This window comes from Thamnophis sirtalis, unplaced genomic scaffold, assembly GCF_051295495.1.
Source record: "Thamnophis sirtalis isolate CommonGarterSnake01/CBP01778 unplaced genomic scaffold, rThaSir2_p1.2 scaffold_4, whole genome shotgun sequence".
Lineage (NCBI taxonomy): Eukaryota > Metazoa > Chordata > Lepidosauria > Squamata > Natricidae > Thamnophis > Thamnophis sirtalis.
Window position 1 is genome coordinate 30919309 of NW_028261384.1, and position 17652 is coordinate 30936960.

General features: G+C 37.3%; 1 protein-coding gene across 1 annotated transcript in view; it reads right to left on the minus strand.

Annotated features, from left to right (window-relative positions):
• The window catches only part of CALCR (calcitonin receptor), a 65394-nt gene that overhangs the window by 18501 nt on the left and 29241 nt on the right, over positions 1–17652 (minus strand). Inside the window, exons 7-10 of the mRNA XM_014061299.2 lie at positions 5543–5696; positions 3791–3851; positions 3442–3508; positions 1223–1441 (exon numbers count right to left, since the gene is read on the minus strand). Coding sequence (XP_013916774.1) covers positions 1223–1441; positions 3442–3508; positions 3791–3851; positions 5543–5696 — 501 coding nt within the window. The remainder of the gene's footprint in view (positions 1–1222; positions 1442–3441; positions 3509–3790; positions 3852–5542; positions 5697–17652) is intronic.

The following is a 17652-nucleotide window of genomic DNA, read 5'->3' on the forward strand; positions in this document are numbered from 1 at the left end:
AGGAATTTTTAGGCTTTTAACCCTTGCTTAACTCTGCTCGAGTGATCATAAAGTCAGACTAGATGAGGCACGTGGTTCTCCTGCCTCCTCCTGTAGAGGGTGTTTTTTTAAAGGTTTTTTAAACAGTTAAGCACTAAACAGAGTCATCCACTGTGACTCTGGTAGCAACTAGCTCAGCCTTTTTCCTTTTACATTTTTTTTCTTTTCATTATGACAGTGGTGAGGCTCTGCCTCCCTGCCTCCCCTGATTGCACGTCTCTGAGGTGCAGTATGTGGTTTTGATTTTTCTGTCAGTGTTTTCTGTCATGAATGAGGAACACTGGAAAAAGTATACTGGAAAATGTATACCAAGCACTCTCAGGATGACTAATGAACCAGTGGTTGGATTCAAATTTTTTACTACTGGTTCTGTGGGCGTGGCTTTGTGGGCATGGCAGCGGAAGAATATTGCAAAATCCCCTTTCCCTCCCCACTCTCAAAATTTCTGCTACCGGTTCTCCAGAACCTGTCAGAATTGGCTGAGTACCATCTCTGCAATGAGCAGTATCTCAGACTAGCAAAACAAAGTGGAATGTATTCGTGGGCTGTCAGCCTAAGTAGTCTTCTTCTCATGGTGTTGGGAAAAACACTTAAGCAATGCAAACTGATTATATATCTAGTGACAATTCTCATTCAGATTAAATTTGCCACTCACATTTTTCTGCATTCTTTAGATTTGCAAGTACCAATATTTATTCTTTCCATAAATATATTTTTAGATGTGACTATTAAACCCATTACCCAGGCAGTTAGAGAGGGGGGTTAGTTACTTACCAGAAAGAAAGCATATACATTTATTCTGTCTTCTTCAAGTTAGCTTTCCCTACATACTATAAATCTCTGCACAATCTTTCTTTTATGTAAAATAATATTTCTATACGAACATTAAAAAATAAGGGATAGATCTAAAATTGTGCCTCCATCTTCCATAAGATTCTATGTTTACTCAGCTAATATGCATAAGAACTCAGCCTAAATTATCTCACAAATTTATGCGTAGATTGTTGTATTTGGAAAATAACCCACAAATCAACTAATCTGCTGTAAAACTGACTTACTCTCATTGACTTCAGTGGCACTAATCCATTATCTGAAGCCAGCTGTGTTTCCTGGGAAAATATTCTTTTGTCAAATGAAACCTACTAGCCTTAGCAAAAAAAACAAAAACAAACCATAAACATACCTGATAGTGCATTAAAATATGCATGATGTAATCATATATTTCTCCAGCAAGTTTATTTTCTGGTCTCCAGGGAAAGATGACAAACTGAATACCTAATAAGGGCACAAGAATTAAAGTGGCTCTGACAGCTTTCATGTACATATTGGATTCAGCCCGATGTGTATCTCTCAATTTTGTAACGAGAACTCGTACAATGTTGAGCAAAAAGAAAAAATTGACCTGAAAAAAATAAATGTGTTTCTTTTATTCTCATAAAAAATTAAAGAAAGATAAAGACATGAATATTCCAATGTAAAGAAAATATTACTCTCATTTTCATTTGTAACCAACAGGGAATTTAGCTCACAACCAGGAAACATTAAAGTTTGCCAAGATATTTGCAAAATGTCTGTAAACCCCACTAGAAAAGAGGGAGCATACAAGCAACATCTGTTGGTCTGCCTGTCTTTGCAGCTTCAGAAAAGCTTATCCATTTATCCATTTTGTGCCAGAGCACCTCCCTAATCACCTGGGAAGCCTTCGCCTAGAACCGTGATGGCAAGCCTATGGCACACATGCCACAGGTGGCAAACAGAGCCCTCTCTGCAGGCACGCGAGCTGTCATCCCAGCTCAGCTCCACCGCGCGTGCACATGGGCCTCCCGCTGGCTAGCTGATTTTGAGGTGTCTGGGAGGGTGGGGTGCATGCAGGAGACACATGTGCATGCATGGGGGCTGGGTGTGTGTGTGCATGCACGGGAGCAGTTAGATTGCACATGCATGCATGGGGGGAAGGGAGCATGGGGAGTGTGGTGTACTCCCTCCCCCGCAGCCCATTTTTGATGCCAGGAGGCTGCAGGGAGACCTACTAGGCCAAAAACGAGGTACTGGGGGGGGTCATTCATGGATGCATGTGTGGGATGGGAAAGGGGAGCCTGTGGGGTCAGGCACGGGGGTCGGTATGTGTGTGTTGTGAGCTCATTGCATTATGGGTGTGGCATGTGATGGCATGCAATATCAAAAAGGTTAGCTATCACAGACCTAGAATAATTCCTTGCTTGGTTGCAATCCCAACATACCAACAAAAGAGTGAACAGAAGATACAGGGCCGAACTGCGTGCTCCGCTTTGTTGCCTGCACTCCTAAATCTGTCTCAGACTATTAGTAAAGATAAACTCATTATGAATCAAAGCACCCTACTCTCTCCCTCAATGTCTTCAACAGCATAATCAATGCATTTTTGTAATAGCAAAAGAAGTGTGAAACCTAGATAATAAAGGTTTGAAGACAGCTTTTCTTTTCTCCCCCATAGTAGTAATTAGGCCTTTTTAAAAAAAAGTGATATATTTTATTTCCCAGAGTGATTCAATATGGAAGATACATGTACCAAACCATATTGGTCTTTCTGATATTTTGGAGGGAATGATTACAGTAAATCTTGATTTGATTGAAATTTTTGGGAAACCAAGAATCAGGGATGGTGTTCCCTTTCAAAGAGTAAAATGTAGTAGGATATTATGCACAGCAGTTGGTTATGACAATCTGTTACACTGAAAATATTTATGCAGTGTTTCTATTAGAAATTAATGAACTGAATGCAACAAGTAACTTATTTTTAATGGGTTTTTTTTTCTAGGACTTTAATCTTTGCTATGTTTGTCATAACTATCATCAGAATATAAGCTTTTATCAGATGCTCCACATATCTGCAGGCATTATAAAAATTTGTTCACCTATTAATTCCTGTATCTTTTTTCCTAAGTAGCTGTATATAATGGTTGAGATCTCTTAAGAACCCAAATATATAGCATTTACCCTATACCTTAAGATTAAAGATTAAACCAGCATTTTGCATCAGACAGTGGTCAATCCAACATATGCACCTTCTGCATTTGCTAGGACTTTTTTTTAACCAAATAAATACATATTATACCAAGCAGATTCCAACTACTTGGTGTACTCAGAAAAATGCCCACTCATTTCAAGTTCAAAACATTGGATTATGGTGCTATGTTATTGATAGATTTAGCATCCAATTTGCTTCTCTACCCATGAAGACAGAAATCTGCTTCAAGTCAAAATAATGGTTCAGAAGTCCTAAGGACACAAGGAACCATGGAATTGGGTGATTATCCTGAATACTGTGATAAAACAGGGGACAAAACATCTCAATAAGAACAATGAAGTGTAAGAGAATTAGTTAGTGCTGAACTCACAATAAGTAGCAAATAATATTCTTACCAATAAAGCTGCCATAACAGGCCCATGAACAATGTACAGCAAATATGTGTCAACGCTAATCCAACAGCTGGAAGAAAATAAATAAATTAAACAATGAAATTATATATATATATATATATATATATATATATATAGATATATAGATAGATAGATAGATAGATAGATAGATAGATAGATAGATAGATAGATAGATAGATAGATAGATAGATATTCATATATATATATATATATATATATATATATATATATATATATATATATATATATATATATATATATATATTCATAATGTTAATATATATATTAACAGATCCTAATTAAGCTGTATATAAAGTAGCACAATACTCACTTATCATTGAAATATCTGGCTCTGGCCACAGCGTGAATTGATGCTGGCACTAAAGGAAAACCTAGAATAATAAATCATATATATATATCAGATTTCATATTATTTTGGATTCAATTATGGGCATGTATATATCTGTATGGGTATGTCTTAGAGACACAAAGTTGGAAAGAAGAGTTTAACCTAATACTCTTCTTAGTCCAGGTATTTAATCAAACTGTTCCCAGCAGAAGATCGTCCAATTTGTACCTGAACAGATTCAGTGGAGGGGATCTTAATAATTGGTTCCATTTTTAAACTGCTGCTACTGTGAGAATTTGCTTGTTCCAGCATGCAGTCTCAATCTGGATTGTTCTATATGCATTTATATTCTGCCATTGTTCCACTAACTCAAGTTAGCAAAAGCTGTGCATTAGTGAAAACTTAAACTGATATGTGAATTAACAACAACAACAACAAATGAATCGCATAACTAGATAGGGATTTGAACAGTGACCTTCAAATCTTAACCTAGGTTCAAATCAGCTTTAAAGCTGATAGTCATTATGAAAAAACAAAAGAGTCAAATAAGGCAGTGAGTCCTGTGGCTACTGTGAGAGAGATCCAGATTCATTCCAATTGACACTGGCACTTGCTGTTGAATTAGCCTTGACTGACTAAGTCAAGAGATTGACCAATTGGTCCCCTGTGGGCATATTAATATTTTCTCACTCAACAATGATTCCCTTTTAATGTATTTTTTATGCAACTCAATGTTCTTTAAAAGCTGGAGGGAATTTGGATGCAAATTCACATAGTTTATTAAGGAAACTTAAGCATTATCTTCAATGTTTCAAACATCTCCTTTTCAAATGGCAGTTACTGAAGATGAACAAGTTTTATCTGTTTAGGAGATGTAAACACTGATAGAAATTGTATGGAATTAAGACTGATAACACAAACAGTTATTTTTACAATGTATTTTGCTTTAACAAATTTTAATTTAACCAATCATTGTTAAACTAAATGTGAAAGAATAAAAATGGACCAAACAACATTTTATATGATAAAAGTTCTGTTTTGACTGAGATACATTTCTTTAAATAAATGTGAACTATAAAATTCACCTTGACTTGACTCAAGAGCTGGAGCAGATCACGTTGAGGCAACCTTAAAAACTGCTATCCTGATTGTATGGATTTCCACCACCCCTCTACACATCTTAAAAGAACTAAAGGTCACCTCCAGAAGTGTATCTTCAAAAAAAGAGCAATTGTGCAGTCTGGGAGTGTTTCTTGACTACCAGCTCTCTCTCAGCTTTTAAACGTGAGATGAGCACAGTGGACAACAATGGCTAATGTATTAAGTGTGATGTTCTTCAATCACTCAAAACAAAGGTCAAGAAATCCTAAGGTCAGTCATATTACTTTGACATCTGAAGCCAAAACCTCCACTAAACTCTCCCTGATGGGAAAAGTAATATAATAATTAAATTAACCATTTGTTATATCCTGTCTGTCATTTGAGAGGATATAAACACAAATCCCAAAGTCATCCAACTGACTTTAATGTGTCTAGTGTTAGCATCTTAGCCATCCTACTGTTCCAATCTGCCATATTGGTTCTCATTCATGTTCTACACATTTTTTTTTCATAACAGCTTATAGGAGCTGTCTTTTTCTGTGGATTCCATATTTGCATGAGTCAAAGTGCTAATTATTTTAAAAACTCTGTGACAAAAGAAATATTTTAACAACTGGGTGGAAGACCACATACCCCAGCCCAGGAAGTAATACCAATGCAAGCGCTGTTCTTCAGCAAATACTGCCACCACAATCAGTGTATGAAGATATATTCCTTCACAAAGCATCCAGAAGTAGTTACAGCCCATTGTATATTGGTGAAAAAATTGAAGCACTTTGCAGCTTATCTGTCAGAGAAAAGCAGCACACATATGCGAAACAGATAACAATGTATATAAATGAAAAAGGAAACATCATAATAGACTTTCAGAAGTTTTTCCTGCTATTAAATCAATCTGTGCCCTACTTCAGCATCTTCCAATGACTGAATTTCTAATGTATCAGGTGTACTTACCTCCTTACGACCTATTAGATCACACAGATTAGGCCTCCTCCGAATTCCATCTGCCAGTCAGTGTCGACTGGCAACTACGCGGAGGAGAGCCTTTTCAGTAGTAGCTCCGACCCTTTGGAACCCCCGTGGAGATTCGTACCCTCACCACCCTTCAGACCTTCCGCACAGCCCTCAAGATCTGGCTATCCCGCCAGGCCTGGGGTTAAAGATTATAATCCGTCCCCTCCCGAATGATGAATGAATGTTGCTTCTATTTTTAATTATGTACTGTCTTCATATGTCATTGTGTGTATTCCCCTCCCTATACGTTGTAAGCCGCCCTGAGTCCCCTCAGGGAAAAGGGCGGCCTATAAATAAATCTATCTATCTATCTATCTATCTATCTATCTATCTATCTATCTATCTATCTATCTATCTATCTAAAGGTATCTCCTATATTAGGGCTTTGTGGAAGAAACCAACATGTCAAACACTAAAATAAACAATCCATATTTCAGATATTTTTGCCTGTGATACAGGACAAATACATGCAAAATTCAGTAAACTCAAGAGCTACACTGCCTGAATTCTTCACTAATCCACAGTAACCTGGTTTTCTTAAAACTTTTTTTCTCTTATAATAAGCATTAGGTGGTACTATATAGCTAGAATGATTTTGAAAACAAATCATTTTTTAAAAGTTTGCTGGCTACTGAAACTTAGTTTTATGAAGAGCAGAGGTGGCATAGTGGTTAGAGTGCAGTACTGCAGGCTGCTAGCTGCAGTTCAGCAGTTGGGTGAAATGAGATTGTTGAAGGCAATAGGCTGACTCTACAAACCACTTAGAGAGGGCTGTAAAAGCACTATGAAGCAATATATAAATCTAAGTGCTATTGCTATTCATGAAACCACAGATTTCAGTATCAAGAATATGGGCAATAACAGAAATAATAGAAATGTCCATGTGGTATCTGTTGGGTATTGAACTAGGACCAAGGAATCCCAGGTTCTAATCCACTTCAGCAACAGAACCCCACTATGTGACTTAGAGCCTGTCATTGTCTCTTAATCCAACATCACTAGATATGTATTGTGTAGAGAAAAGTTGATGTACTGAGTGCTACATACATTGGAGGAAAAGCACAATGTAAATTTAAAACTTCAATACATGTTAACATAAAAAGAAAGGATTTTCCTGAAGTCTCCTGGCAAAATACATCCATAACAAATAGTCAGACAATATGTGCACCTCTTGCAATCAAATTGGTCTTGGAATTCCTTAAAATGTCTTAAAATGTCACAACTTGTTCATCTCAGGCTAGGGAAGGCTGAGAATGGTTTAGATACAGCAGTTCTAAAACAGTTTGCATACAAGGGAAATGCTTTATTGCTAGAGAAGCTTTTAGAATAACCTTTTCTATGGGACAACACACTAATATTTACTGCACTCTCATTTATATAGGAAATTAAGGCTTTTCCTCAAAATAACACTTGACTCAATATGACTACATACCAGGGGTGGATTTCAACTGGTTCGCGGCGGTCCCTGCGAACCGGTTGGTCGGCGAACCTGGAAGTAAGTAACTTCCGGGAACGGCGAAGGGCCCACCCACCTGCCCACGTTCCTTACCCGGTTTTGACGGGTTCTGCACTTTCACGCATGCGCAGGACGCATACAGCGCCTGCGTGATCCTCCAGGAGCGGCTGGAGCATCGCACAGACGCTAGTACGCATGTGTGCGCTGCGCACGTGCACAAGGACGCCGCCGGCCCCGTTCCAACTGAACCGGTTGGAACGGGGTGAGAAACCCACCCCTGCTACATACTTGTAGTAAATTAAATAAACACATTATACTTCATATACCTCTGTATCATTAATACATTGTTTATAAAACCACTACTTTAAAGAACTGGATTTACATTCATAATCATTTTTACATCCTTTCTAAAAAAAATATGCAGTAATAAAATGCTGTCTATGTAGTATGAAGGAAAGTCCAATTTTAAAAAAAAACAATCCTGGGCATGGTGGGACAAAACACTAACATTTGTTTCTCAAGAATAAATATTTGCAGACGGGATGGAACTCATCAGGAATCAGTTTTCAGACCTATTTTCTATTCTGAAACTGAGTGGTGTGACATTCACAAAGGACACATTTTCATTATTTGTTATTCTCAAAGTTATTGTGAGACAGGTTTCCATATCTTGATTTAATTTTCTTTTTGGTGGATAATAGGAATATTTTTGAGTGAATGCATTGGTTTTCTGCTGACTAGGCCAGCAGGATTTAAGTCCATGCTGGCATTACATTATATTTAACTCTTAAATCAGAGTTGAAAAACTGGCTTTTTAAACTTAATTTAATTTAAGTCTATAGGTTTGGCTTCCTACATTAGATTAAGCACTTGCCATGTATATAAAAAAGTCTATAAAAATTACTGGCTTCATTTCTTTGCAGAAAAAGAAAAGATGATGATCTCTTTTGAAATCCTCTGCTTTTCCTGAGGTTGCTAAGATTTGCTCCATGTAGTTTTGGTAGTCAAATGATGGGTGGATATTTGCAGCACATAATGAATAAGAATGTTCAATGATAGCAGATGCACATTGTTTGGTTATTCTTGTATGGATTATCCTATCTACCCACAATCTTTTTTAAAAAAATGGGTATATTCACTAAGACTCCTAGTTTGTCTTTGTCAGACATGTCAGGAATTGGAAGTCAATAACAAAACGTGTCTGAATTAACAGTGTCAAGCTTCACCCAGCTGGGCAAGATCAAGGATGCAAGAACACATAGATATCAATCTGATGCTTTAATACTAGCTCTGGAGATAATCAGCAATTGTGGAATTTTCTATCCCTAACATATAGTAGATTAAATAAGGCATAATCTCTCTGAATGACTGAAATGCTTCTTCCAAGTTTTCTTTCCATTTGGAATAAATTGCCACTTATCTAAATAAACCATTAAATCACTCACTTGCTACCTTGTAGTTATTGAGGTCCACATTCTCTTCCATTTCTTTCCTAAAATCCCATAATCTTCCACAAAAGAAGCATCTCTGTGTTCCTTATGCACTGGTTGATACGATCATTAATACACTATTTTCCCCTAAACACTTTTGTAAAATATCAGTAGTTCTATTAGTTTCACTGTATGCTAAATAAGCTACTCTGTGGGCATTGGAGGTAACCTTTTCCTGTTTATATTGATCCTCATGGCTTGTAGAATATTTCAGTGATTGATCGGCAGTGTTAGTACATAATGCTCTCTGGTCATGATGGAATGTTGTTTAATCAGAGCATGCCTATATCTAAAAAATCACCAATAAACAATTTCTGGCTTTCAGAGTTTTGTTATTTTGTGGACATTTTATTAAAGTGTCCTAAAGAACAGTTAAAAGATGTTATAACTAGACCTTGGCATATGTCTGTAAATTTTATGTGATTATCTAAAAGTGTGCTGCTGCATTTTGTAGGTATATTGATCAGAGTACATTGGTGTCCGCATCAAATCACCAAAATCTTGCATGTATCTTTTCTTCTATGCACTATTCTGTTTTAAAAGAAAAGACATATAAAAAACAGCTTCACTTTGGACTCTAAATTAGTTCCTGCTGGCATATACAGGTAAACTCATTTTCTACAGTGATTATATTTGCAATCACAATGTTGATGAAAAATGAACTTTGGGACCAATTTACAATCTTCTCAGGTCTTTAAAGCAAAGGAAAGCTGAGGTATGATTGTAACAGGGGTGGGTTTCTCGCCCCGTTCCAACCGGTTCGGTTGGAACGGGGCCGGCGGCGTCCTCATGTACGCGCGTGGCGCACGCATGCGTACTAGCGTCTGTGCGATGCTCCAGCTGCTCCTGGAGGATCGCGCAGGCGCTGTATGTGTCCTGCGCATGTGTGAAAGCGCAGAACTCGTCAAAACCGGGTAAGGAGCGCAGGCGGGCAGGTGGGCCAGTCGCCGTTCCCAGAAGTTACTTACTTCCGGGTTCGCCAACCAACCGGTTCGCAGGGACCGCCACGAACTGGTTGAAACCCACCCCTGGATTGTAAGTACAACAGCAGTTTCATTTAGCAACCACTTTGCTTAGCAACCAAATTGCTGCTCTGAATTATGATCATTCAAGGAGGACAACCTGTAGGATGTTTTTAATAAAGAAACAGAAAGACTACTAATGCTGTATGAAGCATATACATGGCCAAACTAATTTTAGGAAACTATGAAGCATAGCAATAGGAAAGAATGCATGAGCTAAGATAACATGAGTAGGTTCACATACTGTGTTAAACCATAACACAGCTCATTTGGCTCCAGCTGGACTGTGGTGTGAATCTAACCATTGTAGTTGCTAAATTATAGCAATAGCAATAGCAGTTAGACTTATATACCGCTTAATAGGGCTTTCAGCCCTCTCTAAGCGGTTTACAGAGTCAGCATATCGCCCCCACAGTCTGGGTCCTCATTTCACCCACCTTGGAAGGATGGAAGGCTGAGTCAACCTTGAGCCGGTGAGATTAGAACCGCTGGACTGCAGATAACAGTCAGCTGAAGTGGCCTGCAGTACTGCACCCTAACCACTGCGCCACCTCGGCTCATGATTTGCAATAGCTATAACACTCAAACTTACATAGTACTCCAGAGTGCTTTTACAGCCCTCTCTAAGCAGTTTACAATGTCAGCATATTGCTCCCAACAATCTGTGTCCTCATTTTACTGACTTCAGAAGCATGGAAGTCTGAATCAGCCATGAGCCAGTCAGGATTGAACTCCAAGATGTGGGAAGAGTTTACCTGCAATACCACATTCTAATCACTGTGCCATCAAGGCTCCTGATTTACATGTTGCATAAGTGGACTAATTATTGTCTTATAAATTATAATTAAGCAAGCCATTGTTTTGTAATGGTGTACAAGCTCAGTTTGTGTCTGTGTTAGTTTGGTATTTTTTAATATGAAAGGCAGAGTTAGCTGTTTATAGCTTTAACAGCTTTAATAAACTACTTTAAAATTATACATGACCAATGGAAAAATAGGCTAATTTCATTAATTTGGAGAAAACTGTTTCTTCTGTATCCTCTTAAGAACAATATCTTGACCACAGAAACATGACAGAGAGAATAAACTGAATGCATAGGAGAAAGAATACTATTGATCTGCTTATAGCATATTGAGCACATGAGAAGGCATAGAAAAAGATGCTAACAAAGTATTGTTAACAAACGTGTATCTTCTATATAAGAATAAGTTACCACAATATTGAAAAAAATGACTTAACAGTGGTCCTCACACTTACAACCATTGCTGCATACTCATAGTCACAAGATCAAAATTTGGGCACTTGGCAACCAGCACATATTTATGTGGTTGCAGAGTCCATGTTCATGTGACCTTTCCAGTTGGTATTTACTGTATAAGACGCACCCAGATTTTCACCCTCTTTTTTGGGAGGAAAAGGTGGGTCTTATATGCTGAAGAATACGGTATGTCTACATTGGTCAAATATCACTCACTGAACTTTGTTTTTATATTCTGACCTGCCAAAATAACTACATCTAAATACAGGTGTATTGTAACTGAATTCTCTAATAAAGTTTTCAATTAAACTGTTCAATTAAATGTTGAAAATATGGAAACCAATTGTCTTGTAATGTCAGGGCTTTTAACTTAAATGATTAACTTCCACTATTTATTCAGATTTTTTCCTTATATTACTCAACATGATCTTTCTCATAGTAACATCCAAATGTATTAAAGCTTCAGGTTCCAGACTTCCAATCTATGAAGTGAATGATTGGTTACAGAAAGATGCCTTAAGATTATAACCTCTACTTCTGAAATTTCACTTTAATCATTCTGTCAAGCTATAGTACGGATTACCATGGATTTCTTTGATAAATCAAAATTATTGCATTCAAACCATGAATCATATTTAATGGCTTAAGCAAGCTGAATTCATATAATAACAACACATAAAACAAACTGCATTATAGATTATAATATTAAGTAAACTGAGTATGATGTATTTGGCTTCCTGATTTAATGTCTGGTGTATATTTCTGGTTGAATTTGATATATCTCTTCTAACGACTTCCATGTGTAAGCCTCTTATATCAAGTTTTTAAGATTTTTTTTTAGGATTTTGTATCAATACGATAGATTTCTGCAGTACCTATTTTTATTAAATTTCACATAATACAACATTTCCTAAACATAACCAGTTTTCTGTGCTCAGACAGAAGTGCTTAATCTCTGTTGAGTTCTGATTTAAATTCAGCAACTAACGTCTGATTTCATTCACATGCATCCAGTTTAATTTATGGCTTTTGGAGAAAGTTAGTTTCTTGATGTATAATAGGTCTGGGAAAGCTTTTAGACAAGGCAAAGGAATGTTTTTGGTTGGTGCTAAAATTTCATCTCATCAACTTGATAACATAGTAGGAAAGGCTAGCATGAGGAGCTCAGTCCCAGCACTATATCAAAATGAACAGCATTAAAGAAATATTATTCAAAATGCAAGAGAGGTTTGTCCTCACTTGAAAACATTTGTAGCATTTTATCTGTTTATACAGAAATGGATCAAAGTTATATTAGTTAAACTGCCTGGACTATGTTCATATTTCAGCTTCTTTCATTCAATCAAAATATGCACAGAAGTCTCTCTTTGACTGCAATAGCAAAATGCAGAAGCATTCAAAGCCCTTCCCAGCTTTCTCACTGATATAGCCTTGAATTATCAAGAGACCATATCTTCTACTAAGAGCAGAAAAAACAAGAAAAGAACAATGAAAACAGTTTTGGAATAAAAGCAAATATGTGATTGGTTCCAGTGGATGGTAATGCTTTATTGGCTGGAAAAGAGCTCTTCATGGTTGTTGGCTGTTGTTGATTCTGACATCTGTTATTACAATCATCTAGATGCTTCTGAAAATATGTTGGCTGTTTCACATACTCCCATGTAAATCAGACTTAATACAAACTCAGTACTGAAAAAGCACTGGAATTTAGGTTACTTCATCATGTTTTGCTTCATTAAGAAAGCTCTAAACAAAGCTCTTTGAACAGTTAATCTCTAACACATACAGTATATCTCATAACTATATTTTTGGAAAAACAGACATACTCTTTTGTACATTCTCACTTCAATTAGAATAGAGCTGGAAGGGACTTTGGAGGTCTTCTTTGGAGGACTACTGTAACACGCTCTACATGGGGCTGCCCCTGAAAAGTGTTCGGAGACTACAACTGGTCCAGAATGCAGCCGTGCGAGCGATATTGGGTGTACCGAGATACACCCATGTTACACCTATCCTCCGCAAGCTGCACTGGCTTCCTATCGGTCTCCAAACGCGCTTCAAGGTGCTAGTTATTACCTTTAAAGCCCTACATGGCCTAGGACCCAGATATCTACGAGACCGTCTTCTGCCGCATATCTCCCAATGGCTGATAAGATCACACAGGATGGGCCTTCTCCAGGTGCTGTCGACCAGACAATGTCGTCTGGCAGCTCCTCGGGGGAGGGCCTTCTCTGTAGCTGCTCCGACCCTATGGAACGATCTACCCCCAGAGATCCGGACCCTTCCCACTGTCGGCCTTCCGAAAGGCTACTAAAACCTGGCTATTCCGGCAGGCCTGGGGCTGTTGACCTCATGAATGAGGTCCAGCCCCGCCTAGATTGAGTGCATGAAGTGATTTTTTTATCTGTTTTTCTTTTCTCTATTTTTTAATTTTTATCCTTTTAGTGATGTATTTCTGTAAGCCGCCCGGAGTCCTTCGGGATTGGGCAGCATATAAATTTATTAAATTTGAATTTGAATTTGAATTCTTCTAGTCCAAACCCTTGCTCCAGTGATGAAGTACCTACAATTTCTGAAGGCAACCATCAAATTTTATTTTGTTTTCACCCAAGTAAATGTATTCAGTGAATTGCCTTATATTGCATTGAAAATCACGGGACCTAAATGTTTAGGTTTTTGTGGTTATTGCCCAAACTATCAAGCCATAACTCTACTTCACATTTCAAGCAAAATAACTTGATGCCAGATTTGAAAGTAGCAATAAGTCAAGCTAGATATGAGATCCATTCCCTTAATTGCAAGTATGCCCTGACCCTAATGAGTTGAGACTGAAGTAATGAGGTATGGACAGCTAATGTATAAACAAACAAAAGAATTCTAATTCTTATTAGCATCCATTCTTCGTAGATAACTTCTGCCAACTTTTTCAAAATGAGTTACAATTTTTTGAAAATGGAGTTCTTATAGTCCCAAACAAAATAGAAATGGCACTTATGTACAATATAAACACATTGTAGCTATAATTAAAGTTTGGGAGTAACAGACTGATTTTTGCAATGATGTAAGCAGAACAAGGATTTTACACTGAATTAGTTCCAGCACTACTGAATGAATCATATGTATTTTTCCTAATCTGATGTCATCTAGATATGTTGGACTTCAACATTCGCATTTTCTAACAAAAATCAACAATGGTGTCCCAAAACATCTGAAAAAAGACTCAGTTGGAGAAATCTATAAGGCTATAAGGAGAAGGCTATTAACCAAAAAATAATTATGTTGAGAAGTGTCTAATTAAATTTTTTATATGTACTAAAATATCAGAATTCAGAAAAAAAATGCTGATTGCCACAGGTAATCCAGTATAACTAGGCAACTTGCACGATGAAGCAACATAGAAGAAAACAGTTATTCAACAAAAATCAATTTATAGATCTACTTATTGTTCTATTTCAATAGATAAACAGTGGGTGTATATTATATCTCTAGCATCTCTCAGTATTGATCATGCTAGCTAGGACTCCTGGGAACTGAGATTAACAACTGCTAGGAGACTATGTTGTGGATTAAAAAAAAAACCATTAGATATGGAAGTATTGGGATTCTATAAAAATGATTGCATGAGGAAAGAATAAAAGCAAAAGATTTTATAATAGCAATAGAGAAATTTCAAAATTATTTCAATCTATAGATTGAAATAGATACTGGATCAGGGATTTAAAAAGTATATCTAAGTTTAATATACAAACAGTGAGATAAGAAAGCAAAGCAGGTCTTTCTGTTGCTGGGTCAAATGGCATAATCTTGGAAACATATGTCATTTTCTGAGTGACCATAATTTAACACAGCTGTTCCAGAATGATGCCACATGGTCCAGCAAGGCAGCAGCTTGCTTTGCTTTCCTACAAGAGTTCTACTGCAGAATGTTGGGAAAGGCTGTGGAATGCTTTGGAACGTGTGGTTCAGAGGTGGGTTGGTCCCAGTTTGGCCCAGCTCAGCTGAACTGGCAGTGGCAGTGGGAGGCTCCGTCCACCTGCCCAGATGCTTCGGTGCATGCGCAGAAGCATTGCGCGAGAGAGAAAGAACACAAGTGAACCGGTAGTAAAACTGTTACAAACCCACCATTGGCGTGGTTACATAACAAACCACTGCATTGCTGGGCTGCATGGTGTCATCTTTTAAGCAACCACTACAATCAATGCAGCCACTTGAAAAATGATGGCTACTTCCAGTTACATGGTCCAGCAATGTCACAATCTGCTCTCTTTCCCTAACCAGAGCTCTGGAGCACCAGAACTCTTTGAAAAGTAAGTGAAGAGGAGATGGGTCTCAGTGGTATGGGAGGTAGGTCCAAGATCTGCAGGGACATAGTAGAGTGGAGTGAAGGAATATAGGTGAGTTGGGCTCCTGGTAGTTGGTCATATGGGCAAATGATCATGAGGGATATTACAGTGGCTGTAATTTTGGAAACATGTTTAAAGTAGCTTTTCAGGGGTCCCCCACAACTTAAATGATCACTAAACAAGAAGTCATAAGTGAGGATTATTTGTATAGTTTTTATATCTTTTCCTTCACTTTTATTAATTGCATTATTATTATTTTTTAAAAATAGGCTTTTATAATTTTTAAAGTTTTAGGAAACAGAAAAGAAAGGATAGTTTTGAAATTGCCCTGAATATTGTTATTCACATCTGTTAACCCATTTACATTGCAAACCTATTCAATAAGGAAAAAAGTAATAAATAAACTATCTGCCATTGGAATGAAATAGCGTAAGAGCGTGTTGGTTGGAAGTATTTGAATCAATTGTGTTCTCAGAGTTCACTAGAGTCCCCAGCTGCTTTAGGAAGTGACCTGAATTTCCTAAATGCTGATGCAGAAAGCAAATAAAATAAAATAAAATACTGGGAGAGAAAACACATGGAAGCAGAAGAGAGAAAACATTTTTTTTATAGGGAGGAAACACAACAAATAAACAGAAGATGAACATTGTGGAGCAACACACTTCTTCCAATAGATAACCCACCAAAAGAGACAGATAAATAGTGGTGGGATTTATTTATTTTTTATTACCAGTTCTATGTGTGTGGCTTTGTGGGCGTGGCTTTGTGGGTGTAGTAGAGGGAGGATACTGCAAAATCCCCATTCCCTCCCGATCAGCTGGGACTCGGGGGGGTGGAGAATAGACCAGTCAGGGTCTATTCTCAGGGCCAGTCAGAGGTGATATTTACTGGTTCTCTGAATTGCTCCAGAACTGGTCAGAACCTGCTGAGTACCACCTCTGCAGATAAACCTTTGCCAATTTGGATGGCTAGAATCTTTCTATGTTCATGTCTTCTTGGTTAGTGGGACAGTAGAAAATTGACTGTGTAGTCAGAAGAGAGACATAGTAGTAGTGTCCACAAAGAACCTTTTTCCCTTGATATGTTACTTCTTAATTGCACAAATTATAGGAGAATGGTAAAGCCAGCAGCCTAAGCCTGGAACATCTATTCTAAGATCTGGGAATCTACCAACTCTTTCAGCTACTTATGTTGATTAGGCCTTAAATTGCAGCTAAACTAAACAACTGCAGTTAGTTGGATGTGCAACCCGAAGATCCTTATTTCAGGGCCTGATATTCAAGCCCATGATTAACAAATAACTTCATGAATGCCTTACAATTCTAGTCACTTTGAAAAAAATCAATGGTTCTGTGGATGTAATATAATTACAGAAAATTTGCTACATCTCTTTTAACATCAAAAATAGCTTGAGGGTCTACTTCAGGTTCTGCTGACAAAATTGAAGATATTAAGATACTTTGTTGGACCATGCAATTTATATAAAACAAAGCTGAATACAGCTTGGAGCAATTAAATTTTCGTGGCTTCACAGATCACAACCTTTAGATTCCAACTTAAATTCCAAAGTATCCATAGCTTCAAATAAATAACCTTTTGCCCTCAATTAAGCATCTTTAGCTTTAAGTCAGTTTTATGTGAGAACATAATATATTGCTGGTAATACGCCTATGTATTTTCAAATAAATTTCAGTCGTTTTCTAATAGAAAATGGATAGACAAGATTTCTTAAAGTTGTTGATTAAATTTGCTTTTTTCATATAAAGTCCCTCTTTCCTAGTTTTTGAAACATTATCAATAATATACAACTACAGTGTGACATTTATACAACCTCAATGAAAACATTTTTTCTCATTCAGGCAAAAAAGAGCATTGATCTTATTAGTCTTTTTCCCACTGCAGCTCACATGTATTCCTCTATGAGAATTATAATCTTTTCCATCTGTTGTTGACCAATAACTTAAATTCACAGCCTGGTGCTATTGATCTTACAAAATGATAGGTTTGCAAAGGAAAACTGATATAATCACAAATAGCAAGTAATATTAGATGGGCTAATAGTATTAGATGGGCTAGTAGTAACATATGCTAGCCAAACAAGGCAAAGAGGAATGAAATTTTGATCTGTGCCATAGGTTTACCATCACACATCTAGTCTAA